Genomic DNA, 15,990 nt, shown 5'->3' on the forward strand with positions numbered 1-15,990 from the left:
TCAAAGTTTCTGTCTTTCTTTCATTCTTTTCTAGGTCTCCTTATTGGATTATCTTAATAACATCCCATGACATTTAGATGCGCCTCAAAAAGTATCGGTAAGTCGATTTTGCGTTTTGTTTTACATGCTTTGTAAAAGGTTTACGTGCGTTTCTTTTATGTTTAGTGAAAAAAAACAAGGGCTAAGAAAACATAGAGACAGTGGGACAAAAACGTATCTGCGATTCAGTGTATTGCATTCTTTAGGTTTTAAAGCTAGTTCCATAGTGCGACATGGTTGGTCTATAGGGACCATTTAGGTACATGTTTGGTGCTACATTTAGGTCCGGGCTACATTTAGGTACATGTTTGGTGCTACATTTAGGTCCGGGCTACATTTAGGTACATGTTTGGTGCTACATTTAGGTCCGAGCTACATTTAGGTACATGTTTGGTGCTACATTTAGGTCCGGGCTACATTTAGGTACATGTTTGGTGCTACATTTAGGTCCGGGCTACATTTAGGTACATGTTTGGTGCTACATTTAGGTCCGGGCTACATTAAGGTACATGTTTGGGGCTACATTTAGGTCCGGGCTACATTTAGGTACATGTTTGGGGCTACATTTAGGTCCGGGCTACATTTAGGTACATGTTTGGGGCTACATTTAGGTCCGGGCTACATTGAGGGCATGTTTGGGGCTACATTTAGGTCCGGGCTACATTTGGGGCTCGGGCTACATTATGGTGCCGCACAGACCTCCGAACTTGGTTCCGAGACGTTATTCGGTATTAGTAATTATAAGCAGTTACCATTCAGCGTTTTATCACACCCGAATGCGTCTAAATTCGCACTTTGTTCAGGCGACGAGTATACGAAGATGTGTTTGAATTGTAAGATCGATGGGGCAATAATGCCGTCAGAAACATCAGAGAAACCCCCTACTCTTTATGACAAGTATACATCAGGAGGCGATATAGGAAGACGGTAATCGTGGGGCGATATGCCCCTAACAAACAATGTAACATCAACAGTTACAGCCTGAAGTAACTGAGCCCAGCTGTCTCTTGAAGACATTCCCAACAAACTGATAGAAACGTCGAATCGTAAGAACACCCAGAACCACCACATTCCAAAAAGAAATCGCGTGTACGCGGTGTTACCGCAAACCTAGTTTTGGTATCTCCGCCATGATGCACATTTTCAGATCCTTCTTAATATTGTAAAAAATGCAAGCTGGAGTTTCATCTTCGAGAGGGGGCAAAAAAGCCAATTCAATTTTGCAAAGGGCACTTCCATTGGAAAATCATTAAATCTCTGAAGTGGCACCAAGGCCAAGACCAGGGCAAACAGAGGCCGTGGCCACCGTGTAATCCCAGGTCAGAAAATGACACGATGCCTGCATTAAATGGTTCATATTGACCGTGCACCGCGCAGACTGATTCATAATGTCGAAATCGATACTCGTCGCTATCAGCAGAAAAAAACAAAATGAGAAGAAAGAAATAGCGACATTTGGCTCACTATGCTCTTGTGAAACAGCAAACATGAAACAATCAATGTAAATACACAGCCGCGGCTCTCAGCAAGAGCTGTCAGGTATAGACAGGTAGATCTCCTTTTAAATCAGACAACCTCACACAGTAATTCCAGAGAGGAAAACAGCCCTTACTCCAAGAATGGGTACTGATTTTGATGGATTATTAGAAGTACTGCCGTCGATTTCACCAAACTCTTCCTAACTTAAGACTAATCTTAGGACTTAGGACGAGTCCCAACCCTGCACTGTAGCATGCAGACCTTAAGCTTAATCCTGAGTAAGGACGAACGGACGAGTTACTCGTCCTAGCTCGAGATAAGACGAGTCCTAACTCTTTGTGAAATCGACCCCTGTACACTTATAACTGCCCAATCAAGCTTGGTGGGTTTCTAACCATTGTAGAACTGGGTGCCTGTCAAAGACATTGTCACCTTGTTTACAAGCAGAGGCCTACGGACCTTCTGCATTCCATGTCATTTCCTGGCAGGCAAGATACTGCACTGACCATTTGGTAACCTTAACAATTTGAATTGTATAGAACAAAAAATACACCAAAAACAACAACAAAACCCCCACTGAACACATTAAGAAATGTACCGTCTTCGCCCCAAAAGCTGATACAAATCGTGCGCCTAGTTTTCCGTTGAACTGTTTGCAAATGGCTGGAATAAGTCCAGGCTCTGGCTCTAAACATGATTCATTAATGATTCATGGTCATATTTGTAACCGGGAGCCCCGCTAAAAAAATACTTTTTAAAATTTCGGGTAGTTCGAGACAGATGTATGAGGCTTACCCTGAGTATATCAACTCAATTAACGGCACTTCTATAGGTTTTCGCGGTCAAATTCGGTAAATGAGCAGCCAATTTCATTTTCAAGCGTTCAAATTAAAGCTGTGTTGCCTCTCCAGTTGTTACTGCGTTTCAAATTCAGAATTTGGCCATTTAATTTCGTTTTGAGTCGAGTCAAATTCATTTAGCACTCTGTTCAATTTAGTGTATCGTCATTCTTTTTCGAGACACACACGCCTCAAGAAATGACTGCGAATTTGAATGCTGCTTTCATGAATATTGTTCATTGAATGATTATTTAGTTAAATCGAATGACGCAACATTACATTTGACTAATCAAAAAACGAAATCGAATGACCCTTTTCAGTAGCATTCGATTTCGCGCGAAATAGAACAGCTTGGTTGTTAAATTGGCTGCTCATTTTCCGAAATTGGTCGAGAAAACCTGTATATACTTTAAAAACTTAAGCAAATATAAATTTAGACATATAATGTATGTGGTTTTTCAGACTTCCCCCCCCATAACTTGTTATACTTATCAAAAGTGGGTGTGGGGGGGGGGGTGTTGTAATATGTATACGACTATTACAGTCTACTTTGGGTGCGTAGGTGTTTGTTTGTTAACGTCCACTCTTGCTTGTAGCTGATATGTAACAATATTATAAAAGCCACTTTCGTGTTGTGAGAAGAATCAACAATATTTCTTAATCGACGTTTCTCTTTGAGTCAATTCATATACTCAAACTTCAACTTTGACAATATTTCAGTTGGAATTATTTATCTCGAGGATTGGTATTAGTATGAACTTTATAATCAGTGTTGTTGAACAATCTCATTTTTTGTGACCGACTACAACTGTATTACATCTACTTGAATGTACTCCCTTGGTTATAGTAGTATATCCGATTGCCGTTTACAGTGATTTCCGAAGTTGACACGTCGTGCGCAGAATGACTGGCTCGTGATTAGGGTCTAAGGCCTACAGGGAAAGTATTGACTAGAGAAAAAACCTTTTTGGCTATAACTGGAATGTTAGAAAAATGCAAATACCTGTGAGGAATGGATGGAGTTTGCAGCTCAACGACATGGCAGGGCTCTGATTGCTTGATCCAACCGAGTCGTAGTGGCTGAACTTGCCTTCTGGTCTGTTGTAAACAAGCAGACTCCTGCATTGAAGGAAACATGAAGGGGGAGAAAGAAAACACTGTTCAATATGCTATTCATAGTACAACCTTGTTAAAGGCAGTGGACACCATTGGTAATTACTCAAAATTATTATTAGCATAAAACCTTACTTGGTAATGAGTAATGGGGAGAGGTTGGTGGTATGAAACATTGTGAGAAACGGCTCCCTCTGAAGTGACGTAGTTTTCGAGAAAGAAGTCATTTTCCACGAATTTGATTTCGAGACCTCATAATAAGTATTTGTAGGTCTCGAAATCAAGCATCTTAAAGGGTATTTTTTATTTTATTATTATTTTCTCGCAACTTCTCCAAGTGAGAAGACTGGTCTTTGACAATTTCCAATAGTGTCCAGTGTCTTTAAAGATAAAGGGAGGGCACTATATTGAGGAAAACAAAAAAGTTAATCACAAACATCACAGAAACAACAAGATAATGCAACCGTTTATTTGCGTATAACGTAAAAAAAAACAAAAAACAAAAACTCAAAAAACAATTCGATTGCAATTTTCGTTAAATGTTTGTTAGTTTTAAATACGCAGATACATTTTTCTCTACCGATTCTCTTGTCTGCAGTTTTCATTTGTCAACGTTCCACTTGGCCCCTTTTTAAAGGATTTTGGTACTTTTTGTAACACAAAGTCAATGAATTTACATTAAAATTGCACGGTTTGAAGATAATGTCAATATAATGCTTCCCTTAAAATATAACTTGCTGAGGTGCTGTAATTTTTGAGAAATGAGTAAAACCATGTCACGATAAAATAATTTTGACACAATATGTTTTTGGTGACTCGTTTTATACTCATTTCTCAAAAACTACAGCACCTCAGCAAGCAATATTTTAATGTCAGCTTTCTACCATAATTTTCTTCAAACTGTGTACGTTTGATGTAAATCTATGGATATCATATTTTGTGCCCTACAAAAAGTACACAGACCCTTTAATGTATTTAATCTTCTCAAATGAATGAATAAATAAGAAAACAAACAAAGTCAAGTGAGTACTCAACCGAATGCCATGTAATACAATATTGACATCGATAATATACGTTATTGGCAGCATGTTGTAAGGAGCTTTTCTAAACGCCGTCCTTTTCATAATTGATACAAAAGGTAAAGAAAAGTGCGTTCCAAAATCAACATCAGAAACCAATGGCACAAAAGGTGCTCTAGCGTTTAAACATTTGATACGGTTTGGACATTTGTGAAAAAAAAAGGACGAACACAAAAGCTATCCTAAAGTCTTGTTTACTTTGGCGGTATCAATGTTTTTATACACCGAGAAACAACCTTTCAAGTTGGCGTAATCAAACCGAGGGTGGAACAAGGGTGGGACAAAGTCGTTTGTTGCATTTTGATCTGAGACATTATCACTTTCTGAAGTTACTACAGCACAGATGGAACGTAAGGTGGGAGACAAGTCTTAATATTTGAAATCAACAATGTAAGGAACAGTTTCCTCCAAAGGAAATAGGTCTCAAAGAGAGGGATTCACAAACATTTCAATCTTAGAAAATTTTTACAAGAACGATTTTTCAGATTGTGTATTCCAATTACTGAACAATCTTTCTGCGTGGACAGAATCGCTACAAAATGTTTGCAATATTTTTGCAAAAACACTACATTTTACATTATGCAAATCTCACAGGTGACTTTTAAGGTACTATCTACATTACTATTTATATGAATAAAAGAACAGAACAGTTCCAAAACAAGAGGTATACTTTGACTTTAAATAAGTTTTATTAACAAGCCCCGAAGATTTTTGCACCAACTTTGATAACATTACCAGAAGCTGACTAATATATATAACGATAGCCGTAAAGAGAGAGAGAGAGAGAGAGATAGAGAGAAAAAAGGGAAGAAAAAAAGAACGAGAATTGTCTTTAAATGTCACACATCACCAGGCGCTAATACGGTATTATATCGGTCCATAGAGAACGGAGCACACTGATCACAAGTCACGAGGCCCGCCGTTAATAGCGAGGTAAGTGCTCCACTGATAATTAGCGTCATGATTCGCTTTAAAGGCCGAATCGAAGAGAGGAGGTCATCGTTGACGTCACGACGGGTATTGTCTGACAACCCCCCCCCCCCTCCTCCCCAATTGTATTTTGAGGGCTGCATTGGCCGATTCGGACGGTTATAAAGTTATGGAACCCAGACGAAAATCGCAATCAAAATGCTCCTGTACGCCAATTTGTTCTAATTGTCCAGCGTTGAAGGTCTTTTATGATACCCTGCTGCTTGTTTGTGTCATTGTGTTATGTACAGCATGCAATCCTCTGTCATGCCTCTATTGCAACTATAGCTGCATTGTACAGATCGATTACAGAAAAAGAATCGTACAAATGAGCTCTGGAATTGAATTGAAGTTATTCGTTTATACACTCATAGAAATATATCTGTCCAGAGTTGATGACTTGGAATTAGTCGTTCTGTGTGAAGGGTTTCAGTGACCCTGCTTGTCTGATTGCGTTACATAGGAAATGCACCATGAAGGATGGACTGTTGGTAGTTTGCTACTAATTATCCATCATTGGTTTATAACTTCCCTTTCTACACGGGAAAGTTTTTGATTTAGTACACGATTGCCAATTTGGGTAATGATAACCATGCATGATGGATCCACGGATGTAACAGTCATTGCGATGACACCATGCATATGAAATCGAATCCCTGTTTGAGTTGTGGTGGTCCTGAATAGCTTAGCCTAGTTTCATAAAGCTGTTAAAGACACTGGGCACTAACGGTAATTAACAACACCAGTCTTCTCACTTGACTTGGTGTATCTCAACATATGCATAAAATGACAAACCTGTGAAAATTTAAGCACAATCGGTCGTCGAAGTTGCGAGATATCAATGAAAGAAAAAACACACAAAATGTTTGTCACATGAAGTTGTGTGCTTTCAGATGTTTGATTTCGAGACCTCAAATTCTAAATCTGACGTATCGAAATCAAATTCGTGGAAAATACTTCTTTCTCGAAAACTACATCACTTCAGAGGGAGCCGTTTCTCACAATGTTTTATACCATCAACCTCTCCCCATTACTCGTTACCAAGAAAGGTTTTATGCTAATAATTATTTTGAGTAATTACCAATAGTGTCCACTGCCTTTAAACAGAAGCTTCTGCTTAGAACAAAAAAATACGGGCTAAGCAAAAAATTACCCAGAAACCAGTCACAATTTGTTTAACTGTATTGTATTGGACCCCTGGTGATGTAAAAACTCGACGTTTCGAACAGTATCCTATGATTGTCTTCAGGAGAATTTCATCGGAGACAGTCGGAGCGAACGGACCAAGACGTCTCAAACATCTCAAACAAAATTGCCATGTTTGGAAACCAGTGTACAGCTAGCTATAGACCATAACCTGTGGCAGCACATGTTTACAAAAGAGCCAGCCACAGATCCTTGACTTACAAGCACGATTTGTACACAACTCAAGGGATGATAACATCTAACCTTTTAGTGGAGATCGCACTGTCTGATTGTTATCAATTTTGATATGATGAAGAGGAATATACTTGTCGAGTATGTGGAACTCATGACGCAAAATGTCAAGTTTCCCCCCAAAACCCGTGTCATATCCTGCCTGCCAACAGGCCTTTGATTGTACAAGGACACTCTTTTTGTAAGCAAATGTCATACGGTCTAGACACGAGATTTGTATCAAAAAAATCGAACGCCGCCGGTGTTAGCTATCTACATGTACGTAGAGCCACCTTATGTCATCGTCGAATACCAGTATTCTCACTTCAAGGTGTGTTGAAAAGTATGCACAAAATAACAAACCTGGGAACATTTGGACTCAACTTGTCATCGAAGTTGCAAGAGAATTATGGGGAAAAATACAAATTTGTGTCAGTCAGATGCCTGAAGTATATTAATATTTGAGTGTGAAAATACCTCTTTCTAAAGAAACTACGTTACTTTAGAGGAAGCCGTTTCTCACAATGTCTTATACTATCAACATCTCTCTCTGTCGTTCGTTACCAAGTAAGGTTTTATGCTAACAATTATTTGGAGTAATTACCAATAGTGTTCAGTGACTTTAATAAAGGCTTGTTTGTTCTTCATTATATACGTCAGTCCACCCTCCCCCCATACCCGATAATTTGTTTTTAAACAGGACCGAAATGAACAGCTAGTGAGGAAGTTCTATAGCTCAACAGCGATTAAGGCACATTCCTGGAAACCCACTGTTCCCAGTGGACACGCAAGCTGTTGTTACCAGAAACAGACTGTGTTTTCATTTAGAATGGGTAATGTTCCACAGAGAACATTATTGTTTTTAAATTAAAACCCAAAAGGAATAGAACTCGTTCCGGTTTAGGGATCAGCCAATTTGCGGAGCACCGCAGATGCTCAAATTAGGAACATATTGCTTTCCTCCTGTTTGGATAGTCATATATGATAATATGAATGTCATGGATAGGTTCTTCTTATATGATTTAAGGGAAGATATACGTTTGGTTATCACTCTTAAAGTTAATGGCAATAACAACCAGCAGCTTTCGACAGTTTAAAGCATTTTGAGATACACTTCACTTCCAAGTAATGTGATTATGTACAGTGATATATGTTTTATGCGCGAAAATTGAATCTGAGAAGCGTATTTGTCAGGAACGTTTCCCAGATTGTGTATTCCTATTGGGGGGTATTATTCATGAAGGATTTTCGAAATATTGCAAAAACGCTACCACCATTTGAAATAAAACGTTCACATGTTAGTTTCATAACATTTTAGATCTACATGTAATATAGGATAATCGAACAGTTCCAAATAAAAAAGAGTGTTTTGCCTCTAAATATGAGTTTCTTACCAGTGAGTTCCTCCAGTAGTCATTTGAGCCTGGTTATTGTTGACCGCCATAAACACGTAGTCTTTTTGCGGTAAGTTCAAAGGCTCAATGAACATTCCAACCTCGGAATCTAAATAATGAGCAAAACAAAAACAGGTTATGTCCGTGAATCCTTAACATCAACAGTTTATCAGCTGTTTGGTTTGTAATGCATAACTTCTCTGTTTAAAGGTAGTGGTAACTATTGGTAATTACTCAAAATAATTATTAGCATGAAATCTTACTTGGTAACTAGTAATGGGGAGAGGTTGACGGTAATGTATAAAACATTGTGAGAAACGGCTCCCTCTGAAGTGATGTAGTTTTCGAGAAAGAAGTAATTTACCACGAATTTGATTTCAAGACCTCAGAACTAGATTTTGAGGTCTCGAAATCAAGCATCTGAAAGCACACAACTTCGTGTGACAAGGGTGTTTTTTCTTTCATAGTTATCTCGCAACTCCGACGACCAATCGAGCTCAAATTTTCACAGGTTTGTTACTTCGTGCACATGTCGAGATACACCAAGTGAGAAGACTGCCTGGTCTTTGACAATTACCAATAGTGTCCAGTGTTTTTAACACCGAATCATAACGAGAATAATATTTTTTGAAATACTGTCAAAGACAAGATCATAGCACCTAAAGACACCCCAACTTACCATTGCTTATATTCATAATTTGTTGATCTCGAAATAAGTGAGTTAAAACGCAAAATTGCCACTCTAAAGTGATTCGTCGGTCATTGGTGTAATTATGAAACGATGACGTAATAGGTGAGGTCCAAAGCCCGCTGGGTCTGTTTCTAAAACAGAATGATTTGACAATATAGTGGTTTTTATTTTGTTTCCACTTTATTTTTGATTTGTTAAACAGTCGTTCCTTTGGCACAGTGATGACGGGCCTGACAAAGCACTATTACTTTGGAGTGATCAAAGAACATCTGACCAGAGCGGGATCTGAACCCAAACTTTTTTTATTTTCGAATCAGTTTCCGCTGTGGTGTATTATTTTTTGTTTTTGTGGGTTTTGTTTAATAGAAGTTAAATTTTCATCGGGGATAATACAGAATATTAATTTTGGTTTTAACCTTATACACCATTGTGTGAGGCTATTTCCACAGATTGGCTTCGATGACATATCTTAGTGACACCATGTTATACATAATTATATTAACTAGGTTGTTCCCGTAATGATAAGTAAATGATTACAGGATGATACACATAACGAGCTGTGCTTGTACAGGTTAGACATTTAGCTAACACATTGACATCATCAACTGTGGCGCGAGTCGCTGCAAGGCCAAGGATGTAGGTCTAGTTTTGATCCTTGGCATTTCGCCATGCACCAATTCTGAGCCAGGTTCAACCGCAAGGACATACAAGCCCATCACATCAGAACCGAAGCTAGTTACTACATCACTGTACACGTAATTTGAAATTGGCTTCCGCACTGTTGAGCAACATGTATAGTGGATTCACATGAACCACCTGAGGTTTTTTGTCTCGCTACGCTGGTTATGTATCCTACTCATGTAAATGTTCGGTAAATCATTCTAACTACTCAAACCTTGCATGTCTTGGGTTTGCAGTTTCAACAGTAAAACACATTTTATGAGACCCTTACAGGCTTCGGATGCTCAATTTCTAAAAGGTTTTTTTGTAAAGGGATACAAATGAAAAAACAAAGAAAAAAGGGAATAAAAAATAATAATAGGCCTATACGGAAGAGAGCTTGAATACAGTAGACAAAAAATTCCTATAAACCAACAATGAAATAAATATTATAAACCACTACTAGGGAAACTGACTGGATACATTTTAAATGATTTGGGGTTGACCAACACAAATTGACAAAAGTGGGACTCGAACCAACGACCTACGGATGTGCAACCCAAAATCAACTAAAATTAAAAAAGTGATAAATGAAGCAGCCACCCCAACTTCAATTATTTTCTTGTGTAAGTACGTTTTAAACCATTGCTAAATTTGATTGTTCAAGCTTTCGGATAAATCTACAATGTGGGCTGTGTTCATCGAGTTTAGGATCTAGGTATCATCTCATTCCTTGTTGTTCTCTATACTATACTGGCTCAGCATTTACTCGGTCCCACCAGGAAAAATTGATAACATATTTAAAATGACTAATTATAAAAAATTATAAAAAATTCATATCTTATTTCGATTGCTGCAATCGATTTGAAGGACGAGATGGCTGTGCAGAGGTTTTTTAAAATATTTTTGTATACTTATTTTTATTTTTTAAATAACAACTATAGTGGATAGAAATATCCATGTGATGGTTTAACATTGGTTTCTTGGGAGAGATTATGTTCTATTTACACTCTATTGGTGCTATACACAGTGTAAGTAAAACTTGTGTGCGACCTAAATTGGTATACCTTCCTACCCAACAGGCTATTGCCACTATTAGTAATTGTCAAAGACCAGTCTTCTCACTTGGTGTATCTCAACAGTATGCGTAAAAAAAAGTAAGCAATTTGAACTCAATATTATTGATCGTCGAAGTTGCAAGATAATAGTGGAAGAAAAAACACCCTTGTCACACGAAGTGTGCTTTCAGATGCTTTTTAGACTCGAAATCAAATTCGTGGAAAATAACTTCTTTCTCAAAAACTACCTCACTCCAGAGGGAGCCTTTTCTCACAATGTTTTATACTATCAATAGCTCTCCATTGCTTGGTACCAAGTAAGTTTTCATGCTAAACATTATTTTCAGTTATTACCAACAGTGTCCACTGCCTTTAAGCCATGTTTTTTTCTAATAAAACCAGAGCTCTATACAAACAGAAGAAAGCTGTGAACTCAATCGACGGTACATTTGTCTCAGAATTCATCAATGCATTAACCTATCTTTCTGAAAGTTTGTGTATACTCAGCGCCTTGAGTACATTGTTTGGTGGATACGTGCGCTATATAAGACTTCAATATTATTATATTATTACTTAGTGGCAGTCTGTGGTACAAGTGCTAGATGTACAAACAGAAGAAAACCATGCACCCAAAACTACTAGCCTTGAAGGTATGGTAATTCCAGCTGTACAAACATAAGAAACCCATGTTTCAAAAGCTAGCACGGGTGGTACTTTGTGACAGTCTGTGGTACCAGTGTCACATATGTACATGCACAAACAAAGGAAACCCTGAACAGTCTGGCACTTTGTGGCAGTCTGCGGTACCAGTGTAAGCTGTACAGTGTACACACAGAACAAAATTATGTATTACCCCATTGCTAGCCTGGAAGGTATGGTATTTTGCGGCAGTCAGTGGTTACTGGCACCAGCAACAGCTGTACACAGAATAAACCCATAGACCCATTTTTAGTCTAGATGATATGGTACTTTGGTACCATATCATCCAGGCTAGCATTGGATGTATGGTTTATTCTGTTCGTTTACAGACAGTGGCACCACAGACTGCTACTTTGTGGCAGTCTGTGGTGGTACCAGTATCTGTAGAAAAAAAAAAAAAAAAAAAAATCACCCATGCTAGCACTGGGTGAATCTGTTTACCAAGTACAGACACTGGTACCACAGACTGCCACAACAAACCATCATCTAGGCTAGAAATGGGTTTCAGGATTTCTTCTGTTTGTACCGGTCATACTGGTGCCAGTAAACACAGACTGCCACAAACTACCATACCATACAGGCAAGCATTGGGTACATGCGCGTCTTCTGTTTGTACGGCTCATACTGGTACCTACCACAGACTGACACAAAGTACCATAATTTCTAGGCTAGCATCAGGTGCATGGTACTTTCTGGCAATTTTCAACTGGTTTGTACTCTTGAACCTACGTTTAACTGTCACCTACCATTGCTGAGTTTAATGCACTGCGTCACCTCTGCACCAATGAAAGCTACTTTATCGGCAATCCTTTTAAATCTTTCGTACTCAAAGTATCTGTAAATAAAAAAAGCAGAAAACTAGTGTGAATCTTACATACAGAGATTTGAATACAAAGACATACAAAGATCTGAATTCAGATAAATAAGCATGAATTTGCATCCCTAACAGTTTGGTCTAGTTTTCAAAAACATTATTGAGTTTGTTGGAAACAAAGCAACCAAATGTGGGCTGTATTTTCTTTATTTAATCAAAGGGGGCAGAAATGGACACAATGGACACAACATCTGTTAAAGGAACACGCTGCCTTGGATCGGTCGAGTTGGTCTATAAAAAGCATTTGTAATCGTTTTTTATAAAATGCATATGGGTAGAAAGATGTTTTAAAAGTAGAATATAATGATCCACACAATCATGCCTCGAAGTTGCACAGTTTTCCTTTTACCTCGTCGACTAACACGGTTGGCCATTTATGGGGAGCAAATTTTTGACTCCCATAAATGGCTGACCTTGTTTGTTCGCAAAGTAAAAGCAAAACCACGCAATTTCGAGGCAAATTTGTGTGGATCATTGTATTCTAGTTTTTAAACATCTTTCCAACCATGCATTTTATAACAAACGGTTACAACTGCTTTTTATAGACCAACTCGTCCAATCCAAGGCAACGTGTTCCTTTATTAACACAAATGAATGTTTTGCTAACATTTGGCCGTCCATGCAACCAGCACGATTTGTTTCAACAATAGAAAGGTCTAGACTGGGGGCAGGTCAACTCGGTATGAGGTCAACTCCGCCGAATGAGCGCTTGTCCCTCATCATACAGTGTGTACATTGTAGGTCATGTCAAGGTCATGTCAAGGTCATGTCAAGACTGTCAAGTCAATGTCTTTTCAAGTTCATGTCAAGGTCAGTCCCTGGTGCTTAGGGCAGGGTTCAAATTTTACCCGAGACCACAGACCCAATGCCATTAGTTTGAGTGTCGTGCCAGTGAACTCATAAATGACAAATAGGCTGGTCTTGTAGGCTATTGTGTATTTTAAAGACTTGAACAAATTTTGTTCAAATTGGTCATTTTGCATCTGAACTGACATCCTATGGTTTCAGTTCTGTTGAACTTTTAAGTCATTCCGCCACATTCCTGCATAATACTTTGTGCCAGAAAGTTTCTGAGGAGACCTTTTTTCAGTGGAACCTTTTTCTGTATTACAGGGGGTAGGGCTTTACAGTCACCAAATTTAGAGCACGGTTGCTATAGGTCTAATTGTAAACATTGATCGACAGATAATTGTATATTTCTGCAATTCTACCATTCCCAGCGACTTCAGTCAGACTAGTGACCAGATTTGCCCAGTTCTTGCCCCAACATTTTAAAGATTGATCTCCAGTTTGTAAAGGCTTAATTTAGAACACTTACAAGAGGGGATCAAATGTTAGAGGAATCCCCTCCAAACTTAAATATTAACTTTTTCTGAGTGTCAACTATGACCAATCATGGTGGTAGAAAATCTACATGGACCAATCAATGCGAAGCGAAAAACAAACAAACAGACACTTGACAAGCCCTGGAGCAGCTTGTCGGTTAAAGTCCAATCGAGTAAAGCAAAGTTAGCACTTAAAGTGTTTTGTAAATTTGTATTATTGGATATTGGTCATACAGTTCTATTTCTACTAAAAGCTTAAGTTGCAAGATTTGCGATTTACCCTGAAAAAACCCATTGTATGCTATCCAGCTGCTTGACACAGCCTGTTCAGAACATAGACTTGTAAAAAAAAGTTGTAATATATGTAAAGAAAGTAAGGCCTTTTTATTTTTTGTAAGGCTTTTTGTATAAAAAGAAAAACTATAACTTTTTTGTAGTATGGCCCTTGAAAAAAGGGCTTTACTGGTTTTTTTTAATGAATGAATACCATTCATAATCATATCATCGTGTTGTAAAAAGCTCGATATACTTGAATACTTATTCTGAAGTCACCCATGCATAAACCAAACTTACACGCATTCTAATGCGTAACTCGCAAAACAATAATTTTCCCGAAACTGGTTAAGTGTAAATGATCCAATACAGGAATACTCGATTAGTCTCATTTCCTACACAGGACGTAAACCTAACATCTAAAATGCAACTTACTCGAATGCAAACCCAATCAGCTTATCATTGAGCCAATGTGGACCATCAAGAAGAAGTAAATCATTGTTCCTCAAAAGGCTGTCGTGGTAACTCAGAACTTTCTCTTCCGAACCAGCCGCCATTGCTAATTCTAATAGGTTGAGTGGTCGTCAGTTGCCCATGGAGGGCGCTATACATAAGTACGCAAATGGCCCATACTGGGCTAACTCGGGACTTATGCTGTAGAACTTGAAGCCCTTCCACCTTGTGATGAAAGTGTATGAAATTCTCAAAGTGGACAGAAATAATGCCTGAAATGATAGGAAAGGAAAGAATACTCAACACAAATTTGAGGCAGTTCCGTGTCGCATGCAATGATGTCCTCTATGCAATACTATCTGGAGGACACTATTGCATGCACTAATGTCCGCCGGACGGTTTTGCATATCGTGTCCGCCCAGCCAAACACTGCTGCATAATGCAATTGTGTCCGCCCGGACGCTGATCCATAATGCAATTGTGTCCGGCCTGGACACATTTGCATATGCAGTTGTCTCCGCCCCCGTGCAAAACCGTCCTTGCAGTAAACTAAACGACCAAGGTCGACGGAACACGTTCGTGTTTTTTTTTTACAAGCTAAGTGCATGTCATGAATGACAAGCGAAATGTTCGGCATTCGGCATTCGGTATTCGCTGCAATCATAAAATACGTGAATATTCATGCTGCATATACGTAGGTTCAGTGCATGCAAGCTCGCTTACACGCGCAAATACATGTACATGGCTAGTCATGTACGTCCGCCGGACGGTTTTTGCATAGCCCCGGACATTATTGCATATATGCAAAAGTGTCCGGAGCGGACAGTATTGCAAGGCGGACACAATGGCAGCAGAGGGCCCAGGGGTGTATGTAGAATCGAATGCTTATGATAGACATGCAATTTAATTTCCTTAGGGCTAGCTTCCTTCAAGTTACTTCTAACAATAATTCATAATTATTTGCATTTCATCATCAAGTAATTTGATGATGTCCAGTAAGACGCGGCTGGTAGATGACAGTGTTTATGTATGTAACAATTGATGTATTGTGTTCATTATTTGAATGATGTATTTTTGTTCATCATACAGTATATAGATTCCCATTATAGGTTCCGTTCACCCACTCATTGTCCCTCGGTACGCTGGTGGGTGGACGGTTGTTGATCAATATAAGCCTCTGTAATTAGTCTGTTCCAAAAATAGGATTTTAATTCCTCAGTAAAAATCGTAGTTTTGAATATAATTTTGAAAGATACATTGTATTTCAACCATCTATGTATTGCTGAACCCTTATTCATTTTTTTTTACGGTTTACAAAATATAAAACAATAAACTATTAACTTCATTTAGCAAAAGACAATTCAATTGTAATGGAATTTAGAGAAGTTAAGATAGATAACTTCTTCACTTGATTAAAAATCAATAACATTTACTAAAAAAACCTTGTTGCTGGATTTGGTGGTTCCTCGTAAAGTTGTTATGTTTTGACGAGATCACAACATTCTCATAAAGACAATCAGAGCACACTGATCAAAACATTGAGTCGTTAAAGGGTATATGTACTTTTTCCTAACAAAAAACATAATGTCCACAGATATACATTAAACTTACACTGTTTGAAGATTATGA

General features: G+C 38.4%; 1 protein-coding gene across 1 annotated transcript in view; it reads right to left on the minus strand.

Moving 5' to 3' along the window:
• The window catches only part of LOC139954369 (sentrin-specific protease 8-like), a 66,930-nt gene extending 52,454 nt beyond the window's left edge, over nt 1–14,476 (minus strand). The window contains exons 1-4 of the mRNA XM_071954132.1: nt 14,344–14,476; nt 12,183–12,271; nt 8,329–8,437; nt 3,361–3,476 (exon numbers count right to left, since the gene is read on the minus strand). Coding sequence (XP_071810233.1) covers nt 3,361–3,476; nt 8,329–8,437; nt 12,183–12,271; nt 14,344–14,465 — 436 coding nt within the window. The 5' untranslated portion in view covers nt 14,466–14,476. The remainder of the gene's footprint in view (nt 1–3,360; nt 3,477–8,328; nt 8,438–12,182; nt 12,272–14,343) is intronic.
• Between the last annotated feature and the right edge of the window lie 1,514 nt (nt 14,477–15,990).

The sequence above is a fragment of the Asterias amurensis genome, chromosome 2, assembly GCF_032118995.1.
Source record: "Asterias amurensis chromosome 2, ASM3211899v1".
Classification (NCBI taxonomy): Eukaryota; Metazoa; Echinodermata; class Asteroidea; order Forcipulatida; family Asteriidae; genus Asterias; species Asterias amurensis.